Source organism: Somniosus microcephalus, chromosome 2, assembly GCF_052327205.1.
Source record: "Somniosus microcephalus isolate GS21.2 chromosome 2, FLI_Smic_1.0, whole genome shotgun sequence".
NCBI classification, from domain to species: Eukaryota; Metazoa; Chordata; class Chondrichthyes; order Squaliformes; family Somniosidae; genus Somniosus; species Somniosus microcephalus.
In genome coordinates this window covers 255,694,124-255,714,273 of record NC_140988.1, presented here as the reverse complement: position 1 = coordinate 255,714,273, position 20,150 = coordinate 255,694,124, and the positions used below count along the sequence as shown (strand labels likewise).

Genomic DNA, 20,150 nt, shown 5'->3' with positions numbered 1-20,150 from the left:
AAAAGCAGTGGTCCTAGTACCGACCCCTGGGGAACACCACTGTATACCTTCCTCCAGTCCGAAAAACAACCATTCACCACTACTCTCTGTTTCCTGGTACAATGATACAAAATTGGCTAAGTGACCTGCTCCAGTCGATAGGGTGGATTTTCATGGCTTTTGCCCTTATGGAACACTCTGTTTCCTGGTACAATGATACGAAATTGGCTAAGTGACAGGAAACAGAGTGTTCCATAAGGGCAAAAGCCATGAAAATCCACCCTCTCGACTGGAGCAGGTGGTAGAACTGCACGATTGAGTCTGGATGGGTTGCCCGATGAGGTGCAGCAGAGGAAGGTTACTATTTTTGGGGCTAAGGAGATGACATGCATGCAAGATGATGATAAACAAACTTGGCAGGAGATGTCTACCTAACTAAATGCAGTGTCCCACATCCATAGCAAGCATGCTGGAGGATGCAGACTGACAAGGAATAACTGTCTTATGCAGGAGGAAGCAGAGCACGGGGAGTGATGGGGGGGGGTGGTGCTGGGAGAAGCAGAACACGGGAAGGGAAGCAGAGTATAGGGATGGGAGAGCAGCCCTGGAAGGGTGGGGGGAGAAGCAGGAGCAGAGCAGAGCCCGGAGAGAGCAGGGTGGGGAGGGAGAAGGTGATCCAGGTCTTGGAGGGGGTGGGGTTGGTGGGGGAATAAGAGGGAGAACGAGAATGTGGTCCAGACAGGGAGATGGATCACATTCGCCTCCTCCCTTCCCTAACATTAGACCTGGATTACACTCTTCAGCATGAATGGCAGCAAGTCGATTTCTCGGAAAGCCCAGCACGTGTACAGTAAGTGACGTCAGCGGATGGCCTGAAATCCACAAGTTAGGACACAGCGTCACTATTCGCTTTGTAATGTAAAATGCTCTCCACTTTCTACCCAATAAACCTGAAAACAATCCACGGCTCACACACAATGCCCCATCATTCATTGCAGCACTCTCGCAGTGTTTAGTTTGACGGAGTGTTTAGCGACAGTGTGGGTACCTTCCGGTTTTCGATCAACCTGTGATGTAATCTTTCTGTACATGCGCCAGGCCACCCGATGATGTAATTCTCAGCGGCTGCTAAAAAGCTACATAGAATATACAGCACAGAAACAGGCCATGCCGGCGTTTATGCTTCACTCGAGCCTCCTCCACTATGGCTCCGCTAGTGACTTCACTTCCAATGACGTCACCCTCACCCATTCTCGTTGAATGAAATGTGACTCACTAAACTAACATTGCAGCTCAAGTTATGTAAAATAGTCAATGCTGTGGATTTGTCAAATTCAGCCTCAAAGTACCAGCTACAGCACCCCACATGTTTTTGCAGTGCCCGTTCAGAGGGTCACATATTTGAAGGGGGCAACTAGTCAATTGCCAGGTTGGCTTGGCATGGTGGGTTTTCAGCGTCAAAGCGAGGTAGACGGCTGCTCAATGTGGAGGCCTCACTCCTCCAGCAGACAGGGGAGTTTCGTGGGAGTTTTTACAGATCATGCTGATAGTATGCCATGGTTCTTCAGGTGCATAATGACTGGCACAAATTGGCGCCATGCAGTCCTCTATAGAGTGGAGCCTAGCTTGCCAGGCTGGCTAGTCCTCATAGCTACTTAATTCACCTGCTTGTCCGTTTGGTCAGCCCTAAGCCAGGGAAGTAGATACTTTGCCTGGCCACAGAACTAATTTTGTGTCTCCTCACTGAGTTCTTCGTATCTTGGTGCATGACACTTCAATGATTACCACCCACCTCTGGATGGACAAGGGCCAAAATTCTGTAAGAATCACAGTAAAGCCTTTACAATAGTAGCTGTCAACTCTCAATGAGGTGCAGTGAAACAGTGCGATACAGAAGAGCAGAGCAACCTTGTGATGCACAAGTCAGTTGGTTGTCCTTTGCATCCTTCAAAGGTGCTGCATGCTGAGCAGCTTGGTGCCTCCAGAGGACCCTTCCTGAACCTGATCCACCTATTCTGTCATGGCAGACTTACTCAAACAACAGCTGAGATACACCCATGGTATTCCTGACACAGAGCAGACATTACTAGCTGGATCACAGAGCAGCAGTGAGCAGTAGGAGCTGGTAGGCAAATTTGAGGAGACATCTCTCTCTTCCCAGAGGTGACATAAGCAACAGCCGTTAGCTGAGGATTCCAAGACCAAGATCTTAGTGGTTTGGGCTGTTAAAGGTCAATGATTCAGGAGCATGGCTCTCACGGGCAGGCAGTGGAGACAGTCTCTTTGCTAATGGTACTGATGACGGGACAATTGGAAGGAATCCAGAACCTGCACCTGCAATGAGGGAGACAAGGCATGAAGTGAAGACGAGCCTGGTGACTGGCAGTCCTGGAGATCAAAGCAGCTGCCAGTCAAACATTAAAAGGAGCACATACGGGCTGTTGTTACATCTGTACTGGCAACAGCTACTGCTTCCATAGATGGCAGTCCTACAAAGTTGTCTTGACTGCTCAGAAACTACAGTTTCAACATGATAGACGGGATTCCTAGTCAAATCCCTGTTCTAGAATCACGCCCCTGTGTGCTTAGTGCTGTGCATTTAGCAACCTCCCCACTGGCCAGTTCATTTGATTCCGGTGGGTGCGCTGACAGCAGAATGATCTGGGCCACAGAGGGGTCATGGGAGGGAAACCATGACAGGAATCAAGGTGGCCAGTTCTGGTGCAAAGCTTTGGCTGAGGGGTCCTGCCCCACTTCGCTTGCTAGACCACCACCTAAAAGTGAGTGGTTTTCATAAGGAAAGTCCAGGCTTCATGTAAGAGAAAGTTGTGAACAGTTTGCGGCTCAGACCACACCTTGTCTCCCTTGGGCAGTGCTGGTCACTGAGGCACAAGTGAGCTACTGATGTGCTGTGGCCAGTGCAGAGAAAAGCCACAAGGAGGATCGCTAGTGTAGGAGAAAACAACATAGATTCAAATGTAGGAATGATATCAAGAAATCATTCTTCACAAAAAGAGGGATCAACACTTGATTTAAGGTGAGCCAAATGCCCTTGCTCATCCATAGTTATCGTGTGATCTCTGTTTTTTGAATGAAGAGGAGCAATGGAAGGAGGATATCAGCATTCATAGGTACACATAACCCAACTGGCAGAGCAGCTGTAGGAGTGAAGAGGCACTGTGCATCTTGTATTGCCTGCAATTCCCAAGTTATCGCATATATTCCAAAAGATATTGGGGGCAATTTTCGGCAGTGCGTTCAGGCGCTAATGATCCCCCGAGGTGACTAGGATGGGGTCTTGAGCTGAAACGCCAGTTTAGCCCGCGTTTAGCGCAAGACGCCATCTTGGTACAGAAGTTGAAGCCTGCGCTAGGAACCGCCGCCCGGAGGCTCGTTAAGGGGCTGATTGCCACTTAAAATGCCTGCTAGTGCTCATTAAAGAGACTGCACGGCATTTTGGTGGCTAGCACTTGTCCTAACGCCTTCTCCTAACAGCAATCAGCTGTTTGGAAGTAAACATGCGTTGATGTCGATTTCAAGCACTACTTGATACTCATCACTTAAAGGGATACTCACCATTTCATGTTCATTGTTGCTGGAGCTGTGAAGAGGACCTTTGAAACACATCGGGAGACTTCCTGGGACACTTTGTCAAGACTTCACCAACACTCGAGCAACGGTTATTCCGCAAATTCTCTGTGGACTTCACCTAAAAAGAGTGCTATGCTACTCCTCCTTATTGGACACCTTCTAGGAGTCACCAGGAGAAAGGGAGATCTTGGTCATGGGTATCTTGCTAGGGGTCCCCCTTGGTCTGGACGAGAAATGAGAGGAGGACATAAGGCCAGGCAGAGCAGCACCAGCTGCTGCAGGAGGGAGGGACAGGAGGGTGAGGATTCGTCCTTCCTTCCTGCGGGTACAGGACATCCCTCCTCCTCTGGACCTCCTCCACCAAGACCACCTGTGCCGCATCCGAGAACCTGTGCGCCCTCTCCCTCGGTCCCTGAGCCATCCTGTGTACCAGCCAGTGCACCCACACCTTCAGTGGAAGTGGGTGTGAGGAGCCCACATATACTGCTCCACGAAAATTGCGTCTAATCAGCACACGAATGCTAAACCTGCAGGTTTCTGGTTTAACAGCTCCAGGCAAGTTCAAATTATGGTAATCAGCAATTAGCACCAAAATTCTGTGCAAAACAGGTTAATCTTATTAGCACAGCATCCATTTAGCGCCTGTTTTCACCCTTTGGCCAAAATATCCCCCACTGTGCATTATCTGCAACTGTGGAGTAAAAGGCAATGCTGTTGTCGATTGGCCCTGTACCTGTCTGCCAGCTTTCCCGCAACTCCATATTTGAACCTCACCGATCAGGTTTTAGCCCTAAAAGTGACAAAAGTGGCTGTGGTGCACTATTCCTCCTCATCTTTATTTCAGTCATTTTTAAACACAGTTAACCACACCATCCTTCTCCAATGCCTCTCCTCCGTTGTCAAGCTGAGTGGGAATGCCCTTGCTTTGTTCCACTATTACCTATCCTGTCATAGCCAGAAAATCTCCTGCAATAGCTTATCTTCTCGCCCCTGCACCATTACCATTGGAGTCCCCCAAGGACCTATCCTTGATCCCATCCTATTTCTCATTTACATTCTGACCCTTGGCGACATCAACCGAAGACAGACGTCAGCATTGTGCGGTCTCTGAACTCTGGAGTGTTAGCGCTGTGCATTCTCCGAACTCAACAGTGTTAGTGCTGTGCATTCTCTGAATTCATTAGTGTTTGCGCTCTGCCTTCTCCGAATCCCAGAGCATTAGCGCTGTACGTTCTCTGAACTCGCTAGTGTCAGCGCTGTGCGTTCTCTGAACATGCTAGTGTCAGCGCAGTGCGTTCTCTGAACATGCTAGTGTCAGCGCAGTGCGTTCTCTGAACATGCTAGTGTCAGCGCTGTGTGTTCTCTGAACACGCTAGTGTCAGTGCTGTGCGGTCTCTGAACATGGTAGTGTCAGCGCTGTGTGTTCTCTGAACATGGTAGTGTCAGCACTGTGTGTTCTCTGAACACGCTAGTGTCAGTGCTGTGCGGTCTCTGAACATGATAGTGTTAGCAATGTGTGTTCTCTGAACTCCAGAGTGTCAGCACTGTGCATTCTCTGAACTCAGTAGTGTGAGCGCTGTGCGTTCTCTGAATTTCAAAGTGTTAGCGCTTTGCGTTCTCTGATCTTGGTAGTGTTAGCGCTGTGCATTCTCTGAACACAGATAAATGTGAGGCATTACATTTTGGTAGGAAGAATAGGGAGGTCACTTATTACTTGGAGGGTGTGAGTCTGGGTGGGGTAGAGGAGCAAAGGGATCTGGGAGTACAAATACACAAATCACTAAAAGCTGCGACACAGGTTAAAAAGGCCATAAAAAAAGCAAACCAAGCACTAGCGTTTATTTTTAGAGGGATAGAATTTAAAAGTAATGAAGTTATGCTAAACTTGTATCGAACCAAGGTTAGACCACACTTGGAGTACTGCGTACAATTCTGGTCACCATATTACAAAAAAGGATATAGAGGCACTGGAGAGGGTGCAGAGAAGATTTACAAGGATTATACCAGAAATGCGAAGATATACCTATCAGGAAAGGATGAACAGGCTGGGTCTCTTTTCTGTTGAAATGAGAAGGCTGAGGGATGACCTAATAGAGGTCTTTAAAATTATGAAAGTTTTTGATAGAGTAGATACAGAGAGAGTGTGTCCACTTGTGGGGAAGCGCATAACTAGAGGCCATCAATATAAGATAGTCACCAAGAAAGCAAATAGGGAATTCAGAAGAAACTTCTTTACCCAGAGAGTGGTGAGAATGTGGAACTCACTATCACAAGGAGTGGTTGAAGCGAATAGTATAGATGCATTTAAGGGGTGATTAGATAAGCATATGAGGGAGAAGGGAATAGAGGGTTATGCTGATAGAGTTAAATGAGGAAAGATGGGAGGAGGCTTGAGTGAAGCATAAATGCCGGCATGGACTAGCTGGGTTGAATGGCTTGTTTCTGTGCTGTATATCTTATGTAATCCTGTGTAAGCTCCAGAGTGTTAGTGCTGTGTGTTCTCTGAACTAAATAGTGTTAGCGCCGTGCATTCCCTAAACTCGATAGTGTTAACGCTTTGCGTTCTCTGATCTCGGTAGTGTTAGTGCTGTGCGTTCTCTGATCTCGGTAGTGTTAGCGCTGTGCCTTCTCTGATCTCGGTAGTGTTAGCGCTGTGCCTTCTCTGATCTCGGTAGTGTTAGCGCTGTGCCTTCTCTGATCTCGGTAGTGTTAGTGCTGTGCCTTCTCTGATCTCGGTAGTGTTAGCGCTGTGCCTTCTCTGATCTCGGTAGTGTTAGCGCTGTGCCTTCTCTGATCTTGGTAATGTTAACGCTGTGCCTTCTCTGATCTCGGTAGTGTTAGCGCTGTGCCTTCTCTGATCTCGGTAGTGTTAGCGCTGTGCCTTCTCTGATCTCGGTAGTGTTAGCGCTGTGCCTTCTCTGATCTCGGTAGTGTTAGCGCTGTGCCTTCTCTGATCTCGGTAGTGTTAGCGCTGTGCCTTCTCTGATCTCGGTAATGTTAACGCTGTGCCTTCTCTGATCTCGGTAATGTTAGCGCTGTGCCTTCTCTGATCTCGGTAATGTTAGTGCTGTGCCTTCTCTGATCTCGGTAATGTTAGCGCTGTGCCTTCTCTGATCTTGGTAATGTTAGCGCTGTGCCTTCTCTGATCTCGGTAATGTTAGCGCTGTGCCTTCTCTGATCTCGGTAGTGTTAGCGCTGTGCCTTCTCTGATCTCGGTAATGTTAACGCTGTGCCTTCTCTGATCTCGGTAATGTTAACGCTGTGCCTTCTCTGATCTTGGTAATGTTAGTGCTGTGCCTTCTCTGATCTCGGTAATGTTAGCGCTGTGCCTTCTCTGATCTCGGTAGTGTTAGTGCTGTGCCTTCTCTGATCTTGGTAGTGTTAGCGCTGTGCCTTCTCTGATCTCGGTAGTGTTAGCGCTGTGCCTTCTCTGATCTCGGTAGTGTTAGCGCTGTGCCTTCTCTGATCTCGGTAATGTTAGTGCTGTGCCTTCTCTGATCTCGGTAATGTTAGCGCTGTGCCTTCTCTGATCTCGGTAGTGTTAACGCTGTGCCTTCTCTGATCTCGGTAATGTTAGCGCTGTGCCTTCTCTGATCTCGGTAGTGTTAGTGCTGTGCCTTCTCTGATCTCGGTAGTGTTAGCGCTGTGCCTTCTCTGATCTCGGTAGTGTTAGTGCTGTGCCTTCTCTGATCTTGGTAATGTTAGCGCTGTGCCTTCTCTGATCTCGGTAGTGTTAGTGCTGTGCCTTCTCTGATCTCGGTAGTGTTAGCGCTGTGCCTTCTCTGATCTCGGTAGTGTTAGCGCTGTGCCTTCTCTGATCTCGGTAGTGTTAGCGCTGTGCCTTCTCCGATCTCGGTAGTGTTAGCGCTGTGCCTTCTCTGATCTCGGTAGTGTTAGCGCTGTGCCTTCTCTGATCTTGGTAATGTTAGCGCTGTGCCTTCTCTGATCTTGGTAATGTTAGCGCTGTGCCTTCTCTGATCTCGGTAGTGTTAGCGCTGTGCCTTCTCTGATCTCGGTAGTGTTAGCGCTGTGCCTTCTCTGATCTCGGTAGTGTTAGCGCTGTGCCTTCTCTGATCTTGGTAATGTTCGCGCTGTGCCTTCTCTGATCTCGGTAGTGTTAGTGCTGTGCCTTCTCTGATCTCGGTAGTGTTAGTGCTGTGCCTTCTCTGATCTTGGTAATGTTAGTGCTGTGCCTTCTCTGATCTTGGTAATGTTAACGCTGTGCGTTCTCTGATCTCGGTAGTGTTAGCGCTGTGCCTTCTCTGATCTCGGTAGTGTTAGTGCTGTGCCTTCTCTGATCTCGGTAGTGTTAGTGCTGTGCCTTCTCTGATCTCGGTAGTGTGAGCACTGTGCAATCTCTGAACTCGGTAGTGTTAGCGCTGTGCCTTCTCTGATCTCGGTAGTGTTAGTGCTGTGCCTTCTCTGATCTCGGTAGTGTTAGTGCTGTGCCTTCTCTGATCTCGGTAGTGTTAGTGCTGTGCCTTCTCTGATCTCGGTAGTGTGAGCACTGTGCAATCTCTGAACTCGGTAGTGTTAGCGCTGTGCCTTCTCTGATCTCGGTAGTGTTAGCGCTGTGCCTTCTCTGATCTCGGTAGTGTGAGCACTGTGCAATCTCTGAACTTGGTAGTGTTAGCGCTGTGCCTTCTCTGATCTCGGTAGTGTGAGCACTGTGCAATCTCTGAACTCGGTAGTGTTAGCGCTGTGCCTTCTCTGATCTCGGTAGTGTGAGCACTGTGCAATCTCTGAACTTGGTAGTGTTAGAGCTGTGCATTCTCTGAACTCCAGAACTCCAGAATGTTAGCGCTGTGCATTCTCTGAACTCTCTCAACTCCACAGTGTTCAAGCTGTACATTTTCTGAACTCCAGAATGTTAGCACTGTATTTTATCTGAACTCCAGTGTGTAGCGCTGTCTGTTCTCTAAATTCAGTAGTGATAGCACCATGATTTGTCTGAACTCCGTAGCCTGCCTGACAATGACTGGATCAAATTACACATTGCAGAAAATTTGAATTACTCTACTGCAGACTAAATCAAATTTCACATACCAGACAAAATGTTGGGTGAGTATTGCCCTCCCACTTACTCGCGGTGAGAATAAGAAATTCGGGTATTTGCACCACAGTGATGTAAATAGATGCAACCAAATTTAGGACTGATGTCAGAGAGCTCTTCAAAAAAAGTGTGATCAACAAATGGAATCCAAAAGGAAACTTTTGGGTGCCATGATGGGGGGACTCGAGGATCTTTCTGAACATGTGAGCTGAAAGGCTTTTTTCATTCTTATGATCTTGTGAAATCTTTGGGAGGGTTCAAATCATAAATTATAGGCAGCTGATCAGGTCTTAGTTTTTAAATCTAAATCCTCATTAAAGGTTACCTGTGCTCACTAGTTCTGTTTGTACCTATGTACAGTGGACATTCAAAATGTCCAAATGAAAGTCACAAGGATATAGTCAAATTGCAGCTAAGCCATCCAGAAAAAATATTACCTGCTTCTATGCCCAATATCTTCTGCTGGAAATAAGACAAGTTATTAGTTATGCTTGACTGAATATGATATTCTGAGCAAACAGGCCCCAGGTAGGAATAATGTTTTGATTAAATGTCAAACTGGTCCACTTTTCACAGCAAAACAGTAATACCCTAGAGTTCTGAAATAGGCGCATTACAAATGCCTTCATTTAATCAAAAAGTAATTTGACGGTCATAAATCATTTAAATCCAAGGAAAAGAAACACTTTATGCTGTTATCCAAGAAGATAAAGTATCTCGATGATACTCGATGGTCTATTCTGACTGCTGAATCGTGATTATGTCCACCTACCTCCTCGAGGCAGGGAATCATTGAACAGACCTTCCGTTGCTTCACAAGTGCTTCCATCACCCCCACAAACACGACATCTGTCTTCTTTTGCATCAGAGCCCAAAATATGATCGCAGCCTACATGCTTTAGACACAAAGAGATTGGTACATTACAACACTTCAAAAGTACTTAATTGGCTGTAAAGCGCTTTGGGACATCCTGAGGCCATGAAAGGCGTTATATAAATGCAAGTCTTTCTTTCTTTAAATCAAAACAGCTTCAGCTATCACTGTAACACTGATTGAAATAATGGAAATTATTCATGGCTAACTCATGCAGACAGAACCATCTGAAATATCAACTGTAAAGCAGACTTTTTGTACAGTTTCCAATAGAAAGTGTTACTTATTGTTTATACACTTAAATTTAAGCATAATTTTTCCCTCCCTATTTTCCTGAATGCAGTGACTCCTTTCTAGGAAACAGTACCATGGGCACAGGCCATCCCCAATAGCTTGGCCAAGTGGAGGAGGAACTTCTTCACCCAGAGAGTGGTGAACCTGTGGAATTCTCTGCCACAGAGGGCGGTGGAGGCCAGTTCATTAAATATATTCAAGAAAGAGTTGGATATATTTCTTGAGGCTAAAGGGATCAAGGGATATGGGGAGAAGGCAGGGACAGGGTACTGAATTTGGATGATCAGCCATGATCTCATTGAATGGCGGAGCAGGCTCGAAGGGCCGAATGGCCTACTCCTGTCTTTTATGTTTCTATGTTTCTATGCCCATTATTCATGTGTGACCCTTAACAATAAGTGTTGGCAGGTTATTTGATGGGGCTGGGGGTGAGAGGGAAGGCATTAGAACCTTTCCTCACCTAATGTCCATGCATGTTCACTTCCAACATAGGACATTGAGTACTGATCAGGAGCAGAAGCTTTTGATGATTTCTCCCCTCCCTGAGCCTAAGGCACTGAAGCATATTGTTGCACCTATATTGTCACCCTACTGAGATCAGCTAACTCCACACAAATTAAACCCGGGATTTCCTGGTAAGTTTGGATCAGCTATTCAATAGATAAACTCACTGAGCTACCAGGGAAGGACAAGCATAGCAGACTTGACACAAGTGACCATAAAAGCAAAATAAGTCTTTGGGAATGAAGGACTTACAAATAGGCCTTGAATGCATAACAAGAGATTCACAGCCAATACTCAATGCATGTATGCACTGGGAAAGATTGTTATGCTGTCGATTATGTCTGTATGTTGCTGAGTGCAGATCACTGATTCATGTCAGGCATCACATTTGCACCTATCATATATGCTACAACCCAAACTTAATGACCTCACACATTGTCTAGTCTCCTCCATGAAATATAATTCTGCAATGCACACATTGTGATAATGATGCGCAAGGGCCAGTGCGATCGGACTCTGATCAGAACAATGACCTTGGGCATGTGCAAATTTAGTGTTATCCAAAATCACATACCTTTTAAGTAATCTGGGCATTTAACAGTTGGTTAAGGTAGATTGGAAAAATAGATTAAAAGGTATGGCGGTAGATAAGCAGTGGCTAGCATTTAAAGAAATATTTCATAGTTCTCAACAAAAATACATTCCATTGAGAAACAAAAACTCCACAGGAAAAGTGATCCAACTGTGGTTAACTATATAAGTTAAGGATAGCATTAGATTGAAAGAAGAAGCTTATAATATTGCAAATAATAATAGTGAGCCTGAGGATTGGGAGAGTTTCAGAAACCAGCAAAGGTTGACCAAAAAATTGATAAAAAGGGAAAAAATAGAATATAAGAGAAAACTAGCAAGAAATATAAAAGCAGATTGTAAGAGTTTCTACAAGTATGTAAAAAGGAAAAGAGTAGCAAAAGTAAATGTTAGTAGAGGCTGAGACAGGAGAAATTATTATGGGGAATAATGAAATGGCAGAAATGTTAAACAAATATTTTGTATCTGTCTTCACAGTAGAAGACACAAAAAGCATACCAAAAATGGTGGGGATCCAAGGGTCTAATGAGGGTGAGGAACTTAATGTAATTAATATAATTGGAGAAAAAGTACTAGAGAAAATAATGGGACTAAAAGCCGACAAATCCTCTGGGCCTGATGGCCTACATCCTAGGGTTCTAAAAGAGGTGGCTGAAGAGATAGTGGATGCATTGGTTTTGATCTTCCAAAATTTCCTAGATTCTGGAATGGTCCCAGCGGATTGGAAGTTCACAAATGTAAGGAGGGAGAGCAAAAACAGGGAACTACAGGCCAATTAGCCTGACATCAATCGTCGGGAAAATACTGGAATCCATTGTTAAGGAAGTGGTATCAAGTCACTTAGAAAATCATAACATGGTTATGCAGAGTCAACATGGTTTTATGAAAGGGAAATCGTGTTTGACAAACTTATTAGAGTTTTTTGAGGATGTAACTAGCACAGTAGATAAAGGGGAACCAGTGGATGTAGTATATTTGGATTTCCAAAAGGCATTTGATAAGGTGCCACATAAAAGGTTATTACACAAGATTAGGACTCATGGGGTTGGGAGTAATATATTAGCATGGATAGAGGATTGGTTAATGGGCAGAAAACAGAGTAGGGATAAACGGATCTTTTTCAGGTTGGCAGGCTGTAACTAGTGGGGTGCCGCAAGGATCAGTGTTGGGGCCTCAGCTATTTACTATCTATATTAATGACCTAGATGAAGGGACCGAGTGTAATGTATCCAAGTTTGCTGATGATACAAAGCTAGGTGGGACAGTAAGCTGTGAGGAGAGAGTCTGCAAAGGGCTATAGGCAGACTAAGTTAGTGGGCAGTAAGGTGGCAGATGGAGTATAATGTAGGGAAATGTGAGGTTATTCACTTTGGTAGAAAGAATAGAAAAACAGAATATTTTTTAAATGGTGAGAAACTTTCAAATGTTGGTGTTCAGAGAGATGTGGGTGTCCTTGTGCAAGCAACACAGAAAGCCAGCATGCAGGTACAACAAGAAATAAGGAAGGCAAATGGCATGTTGGCCTTTATTAAAAGGGGGTTGGAGTATAAGGGTAAGGAAGTCTTGTTACAATTGTACAGGGCCTTGGTGAGACCACACCTGGAGTACTGTGCACAGTTTTGGTCTCCTTATCTAAGGAAGGATATACTTGCCTTGGAGGTGGTGCAATGTAGGTTCACTAGATTGATTCCTGGGATGAGAGGGCTGTCCTATGATGAGAGACTGTGTAGAATGGGCCTATACTCTCTGGAGTTTAGAAGAAGGAGAGGTGATCTCATTGAAACTGATACGCTTATCAATTACTTCATAAAAGGTGATGAGTCGAAGAAGAGATGATGAGTCGAAAGAAGAGATGAATAAGGCTTTTATTAGCTAAGAAGAGACCATGCTTCTTCGTGAGTGACTGAACAAGTCTGAACGAAACCCACACAGTGGTGGGTGGAGTCAGCTGAGGCATGCCTCCATACACAGCGCCACCCAGAGGTGGCAATATACAATACAGTGGTTTACCACATTCACCCCTTGTTTAATGTGAAGTCCGGCGGGGTGAAGGGTACTACAAGTTAAGTCTATCAGGAGGCCTTGTCTGACGTCCTGATCGTCGTGGTGGCGGCGGTGGTGTTGCAGCATCCGACGTCGGGTCTGGTGTCTGGGTGGTTGGCGAAGATTCCTGGGGCTTTGGCATGCCGTCTGCAGGGGTTGGGTTGGGAGGGGTGGTGGGGGATAACAGTGGTAAGGGGGATAACGGTGGTAAGGGGGATAACGGTGGTAATTCAGGGGTACCCGAGGGTGCGAGATCTCATATGGAGACCGTGTCCTCCCGCCCGTCTGGGTATGTCACCCAGGCATACTGGGGGTTGGCGTGTAGGAGGTGCACCCGCTCGACCAGGGGGTCCGTTTTATGCGTCCTCACGTGCCTCCGCAGTAGGATGGGCCCAGGAGAAGTCAACCATGCCGGTAGCGAGGTTCCCGATGTAGACTTCCGGGGGAAAACGAACATTTTCTCATGAGGGGTCGCATTAGTGGCAGTACAAAGCAGTGACCGAATGGAGTGAAGCGCTGCAGGGAGGACCTCCTGCCAGCGGGAGGTCGGAAGGCCCTTAGATTTTAGTGCTAAGAGGACTGCCTTCCAAACCGTCGCGTTCTCCCTTTCCACCTGGCCGTTCCCCCGGGGGTTGTAACTGGTGGTCCTGCTCGTGGCGATACCTCTTGTTAGCAGGTACTGCCGAAGTTCGTCGCTCATGAACGATGGGCCCCTGTCGCTATGTATATAGCTGGGGAACCCGAACAGAGCGAAGATGTCATTCAGACACTTGATGACCGTGGTACTGGTCATGTCTGGGCAAGGGATGGCAAAGGGGAAACGGGAGTACTCATCAACTATGTTGAGGAAGTACACATTGCGGTCAGCGGAGGGGAGGGGCCCTTTAAAATCGACGCTCAGGCGTTCGAAGGGGCGGGTGGCCTTGATCAGGCTTGTTCTGTCCGGCCTATAGAAGTGCGGTTTGCACTCGGCGCAGATTTGGCAGCTCTTGGTCATGGTCCTGACCTCCTCGATGGAGTAGGGCAGGTTACGGGATTTGATAAAATGGAAAAACCTGGTGACCCCCGGGTGGCAGAGGTCATTGTGGAGGGACTGCAGCCTATCACTCTGCGCGTTGGCGCATGTACCACGTGATAGGGCATCTGGGGGCTCATTGAGTTTCCCTGGCCGATACAAGATATCATAATTGTAGGTGGAGAGTTCGATTCTCCACCTCAAGATCTTGTCGTTCTTGATTTTACCCCTCTGCTTATTATTAAACATAAAAGCTACTGAACGCTGGTCAGTGAGCAGGGTAAATCGTTTCCCGGCCAGGTAATGCCTCCAGTGACGCACCGCTTCTACAATAGCCTGGGCCTCCTTTTCGACGGAGGAGTGTCTCGTCTCGGGGCCCTGGAGGGTCCTTGAGAAAAAGGCCACGGGTCTGCCCGCCTGGTTAAGGGTCGCGGCTAGGGCGAAGTCGGAGGCATCGCTCTCCACTTGGAAGGGGATGGACTCATCCACCGCGTGCATTGCGGCCTTCGCGATATCGTTCTTGATAAGAGTGAAGGCTGCACACGCCTCTGGTGTCAGGGGGAAGGAGGTGGCTTTGATGAGGGGCCTGGCTTTGTCTGCATAGAGGGGCACCCACTGGGCGTAGTAGGAGAAAAACCCCAGGCATCTCTTCAGTGCTTTTTGGCAGTGGGGAAGGGGTAGGTCCATTAGGGGGCGCATTCTGTCGGGGTCGGGCCCGATGACTCCGTTCTCCACCACGCAGCTGAGGATGGCCAGGCGCTTGGTGTGAAACATACATTTTTCCTTATTGTACGTTAGGTTCAGCCGTTGGGCCGTACGGAGGAAATTTGCTAGATTAACGTCGTGGTCCTGCTGGTCGTGGCCGCAGATGGTGACGTTATCCAAATAGGGGAAGGTTGCCCGCAGCGCGTTCTGGTCAACCATTCGGTCCATCTCCCTTTGGAAGACCGAAACCCCGTTGGTGACGCCGAAGGGGACCCTAAGGAAGTGGTAGAGGCGGCCGTTTGCCTCGAAGGCAGTATACTGGCGGTCCTCATGGCGGATGGGCAGCTGGTGGTACGCTGACTTAAGGTCGATGGTGGAGAATACTTTGTATTGCGCAATCTGATTGACCATATCAGATATGCGAGGGAGGGGGTACGCGTCCAGCTGGGTGTACCGGTTTATGGTTTGGCTGTAGTCGATTACCATGCGGCGTTTTGCAGTGGTTTTAACGACTACAACCTGGGCTCGCCAGGGGCTAGTGCTACCTTCGATAATGCCCTCCTTCAAGAGCCGCTCCACCTCAGAGCTGATAAAAGCTCTGTCCCCGGCACTGTACCGCCTGCTTTTGGTAGCGATGGGTTTACAGTCGCGGGTGAGGTTAGCGAACAGGGGAGGGGGGGGACTTTTAATGTGGAAAGGCTGCAGGTGGTTTGCAGCGGGCGATTTAAAAGTTGTTGGTTGCAGACTGTGAGTGGGGGGAGGGGTCCACCGTATGCTAGTGTGACACTCTTAAGGTGGCACTGAAAATCCAACCCTAGCAGGACGGCAGCGCAAAGACGGGGCAGGACTAGCAGTTTAAATTTTTGATATTCAGTGCCCCCTACTGACAGGGTCACCACACAGTAGCCGCTGATGTCCATTGACTGGGACTTGGACGCCATAGAAATGCGATGGTGCGTTGGCAGAATCGTGAGGGAGTGGCTACGTACCGTGTCGGGGTGGACGAAACTCTCTGTGCTCCCGCTGTCGATCAGGCAACTGGTGGCGCGGCCGTTTACCGCGATATCCATCATGGAGCTGGATAGATGGTGAGGGTGGCCTTGATCCAGCGTCACGGAGGCCAGTATGTGGCTTAGTGAGTCACTATAGTCATCCGCCGAGACGGTGGTCGGTTCCGGTGACGAAATGGCGGTTGAGTGCGTTGGATACGATGGCGGCGGATGCCATGCGGCCGGGGGTACACAAAATGGCGGATAAGATGGCTGCTCCCACGGCCCGCACGCTGCGCTGCTGGCTGGCTTCCCCTTGCAGGCGTTAGCGTAATGGCCTTTCTTCCCGCAGCCCGAGCAGGTAGCTGTCTTAGCTGGGCAGTGCGCTCTGGGATGTTTTAACTGGCCACAGAAATAGCATTTTTGGGCCTGGTTACTGGGCATCGAAGCAGTTCTTACCGGAGGCTGCTGTCTCGGTTGGGTCGCTGCAGCGGTTGGTGCCGGGGGCGGCGGTCCCGTGTCCCACGGTTTCGATTGCCATGTCTCGGCGCCGTTACGGGGGTATGCCTCGAGGTTTCGGTGGGCCTCCTCTAACGAGAGCGCAAGGGCAATGGCCGTCTTCAGGTCGGGTTCCTTGCTTTCTAGCAGTCTCTGCCGGGTGTGGTCTGACTGGAGGCCCCTGACGAAGGCATCACAGGCGAGTCCCTGCGCGTGCTCCACAGCCGTTACCGCTTTACAATCGCAGTCTCTGCAGAGTGCCAGTAGCGCCCGTGCAAATGCCCCTACCGATTCTCCCGGTTGCTGCCTGCGGGATCCCAAGAGGTGTCGGGCGTAAATTGTGTTCACTGGGCGCGTATATTGCCCTTTTAGTAGCTCGAGGGCCGCCACGTACGTATTAGAGTCCCGGATTAGCATATATACTTGATGGCTCACCTGGGCGGTCAAAATTTTCAGTTTGTGATCCTCCTCTGTAACCTGTGAGATTGCGAGGAAGGATTCAAAGCAGCTCAGCCAGTGTTCAAACTTGGCTGATGCACCCACATCTTGAGGGTCGAGGTCCAGGCGTGGTGGTCTGAGGGCTCTCAGCAATGTCTGCTGTATCCGTTGCTGTTGTTGCTCCTCAGGTGTCGCCATTTAACTTTTAGCTAATAAAATTGATACGCTTATCAATTACTTCATAAAAGGTGATGAGTCGAAAGAAGAGATGAATAAGGCTTTTATTAGCTAAGAAGAGACCATGCTTCTTCGTGAGTGACTGAACAAGTCTGAACGAAACCCACACAGTGGTGGGTGGAGTCAGCTGAGGCATGCCTCCATACACAGCGCCACCCAGAGGTGGCAATATACAATACAGTGGTTTACCACAGAAACATACAAGATTCTGAAGGGGATTGACAGGGTAGATGCTGAGAGGTTGTTTCCCTTGGCTGGAGTGTCTAGAACTAGGGGGCATAGTCTCAGGATAAGGGGTAGGCCATTTAAGTCCGAGATGAGGAAGAATTTCTTTACTCAGAGGGTTGTGAATCTTTGGAATTTTCTGCTCCAGAGGGCTGTGAATGCTGAGTCTTTGAGTATATTCAAGGCGGAGATAGATAGATATTTGGACTCTAGGGGAATCAAGGGATATGGAGATCGGGCGGGAAAGTGGAGTTGAGGTCGATGATCAGCCATGATCTTATTGAATGGCGGAGCAGGCTCGAGGGGCCGTAAGGCCTACACCTGCTCTTACTTCTTATGTTCTTATGTTCTTAACATCAATCGTGACCTTTTTTAAGGATGTCACCATGGTGAGGGGAAAGACACACAGATTGGGATACCAGCCATCCCATTTTACTAAATTCAGTTACAATGCCTTGAACTTCCTGATGAAAGAGAGAAAATAAGCTTTTCCTTTGTGGCAGATTTAAAGTCCATTAAGACAAACAATTTTATTTCTTAAAACAAAAATAAGTGAGGATTTCTATTCATGAATTCTGTCACTTGAGGTTCAAAACAAGAAAGCTAACTATTGGGATGGATTTAATGTATTTTTTAAATGGACAAGTAAAATGTTGATTGTGCATAATTTGAACATATTCAGATCAGACAGCCACCATCTGAATTCCTGGACCTGAAATTTCATAACTGTTGCTCAGTTAAAATGTTTCACTGTTTTTCAGTTTTATATTGATTAACATATTAGTTGATAAGAGCAAAAATTTTATAACACTTAAACTTTCTTCACTTTCATAAAGAATGTAACATTAGAAAACCTTCAAAATTAGGTTTCATCTTTTATCAGCTGAATTGTATCATTCAGCAGTTAAGCCTATGTAAATACATTGATAATTTCAGAATAAAAGTCTAACCTTTGCTCTTTACTCCTTACGTACACATGTTTGATAGCGAAAAAAAGCAGGGGATAGTTCTGAGAACCAGCAATTAAAATGTGACCTTTCCCCATTTGTGGCAAACATCCTGAACATTAACTGCTGCAACATTTCTTTCACCAAAATAAACGTTTACAAGAACTTCCCTGTAGAACTAAGCTAATCCCTAGTAAAACATCCTGGAATATTTGTCAAGCTCCAACAATATAACAGTGAATGAAACAAGCAGAGGGCTGATTTTTGGAACATTTGTCGTTCCATGTGGCTATCTGCAGTATTTATTTGTTCTGTGTAGGAGCCCTGTGGGGTCTGTGCAGGTGGAGTTTGTCTTTAAAGTGTCATTTGTGGGTACACAAGGGATTTACAGATTTCCATTTGGGTAGGTGGGAGGAAAAGAACTTAAAAAGATCATGTTGCCCCCCAGTTCTATGCCTTGCGCCATCTGCAATTGTAGGAAGTACCACAGGTTTCTTTTTAAATCAAACTCCCTGGTGCTCCAATGGGTTAGTTTAAAGATTTAGTTTAACTTTAAAATGTGCAAGTCAGCAGGTTGTGCCTTTTTAAACTTGACAATGAACTTCTTCTTGTTGCTGGCAGTAACATTGACATGAACCTCCACTGCATTACTGCAAAATCATGTACATTGATTCATCCCCAGGGCTGTGGATGCTACGGAACCAGTGGAAGGCATGGAGGGTTGAAATATTGGTGAATTTCACAACTCTTCTGTAAGATAGGAGAGATTTGCAGAAAAGTTGTGGGGAAAGTATAATCTTTTCATAATCAGACTATTAAAGGATGAGGTTTATTTATGGACTATTCCACTAAAGTCATTTAGAGAGGGAATCTCACCATCACTACCTCTTTATCAATTAATGTTACAAATAAGTAACATTAACTATAGTGTACTTGCCTCTTCTGCCTATTTTAAATTGAAGAAAATCTATCTTTGTTTAAATGATGAGTACTGATGAGTTCACTGGGGAATGAGATTAGAGGATATCAATTAGCATCACACAGGTCAACTGAGATGATCACTGAGTCACGTGGGTTAAAGCTGATCTCTCTTTACATGTTAACAAACATCATTTTTCCTCGAAGTCATAGCTTAATTGCAAACATTCTAAGGCACTACAGGTACACTATCCCTTATCCGAAAGCCTTGGGACCAGCTGAGTTTCGGTTTTCGGAATTTTTCGGATTTCAGAAGGTATTATTATAAGACTGGGAAATTTGTATTTAATATAAATTTTAAAAGTTCAGGCTACCTCTTGCGACTGTTCCGTGTCTCATTCCTCTTCCTGCTTCTCTGGAAAGCCGGATATCGGCTGACTCCTACTAAGCTGGCCCGCAAATCAGGTCGGGTGGGGGGGGAGAAAAGAATATCGGACGGGCCGCGGTTCAGGTCGGGGTCAGGGGGGTCCGGGGGGGGTCGGGGTCGGGGGGGGGTCCAGGGTCGGGGGGGCCGGTGGGAGTCCGGGGGGTCCGAGGTCGGGGGGGGGTCGAGGTCGGGGGGGGTCAGGGGGGAGAAAAGAATATCGGACGGGCCGCGGTTCGGGTCGGGTCGGGAGAAAAGAATATCGGACGGGTCGGGGGTCAGGTTGGGTCGGGTCGGGTTGGGTCGGGGGGGGGGGGGAGAAAAGAATATCGGACGGGCCGCAGGTCGGGTCGGGTCGGGGGGAGAAAAGAATATCGGACGGGCTGCTGCAGCTATCAGACCGGCCGCTGTATTGTTGGGTTCACTCTCCCGGTACCTCCTTCAAACTGCCCGGCTTGGCCTGCAATCTCCTACCCAGGAGGGAACTCTGTGACCCTCTGCCCTGCTCAGCGTAAGTCATGCGCCACTCTGGTCATGTCATGCGCACGACTTATGCTGAACGAAAAAACTTTCGGTTTTTAGAGGTTTTCGGAAGTTCGGATAAAGGATAGTCTACCTGTACCCTCAACTGATGCAAGTGTTCTCTGGGGTAGAGAATTTCAAAGATTCACGGCCCTCTGAGAAAAGAAATTCCTCCTCATCTCTGTCTTAAATGGGCGACACTTTATTCTGAAACTATGACCCCCTAGTTCTAGATTCCCCCATGAGGGGAAACATCCTCGCTGCATCTACCCTGTCAAGCATTCTCAGAATCTTATGTTTCAA

The 20,150-nt window shown here is 47.3% G+C and overlaps 1 protein-coding gene across 2 annotated transcripts in view; it reads right to left on the bottom strand.

The window, feature by feature from the left end:
• Positions 1-20,150, bottom strand: part of adamts6 (ADAM metallopeptidase with thrombospondin type 1 motif, 6) — a 388,783-nt gene that overhangs the window by 66,773 nt on the left and 301,860 nt on the right. For both annotated transcript variants that reach the window (XM_085971193.1, XM_085971201.1), the window contains one exon: positions 9,396-9,519. In XM_085971193.1, the coding sequence (XP_085827319.1) occupies positions 9,396-9,519 (124 nt within the window). The remainder of the gene's footprint in view (positions 1-9,395; positions 9,520-20,150) is intronic.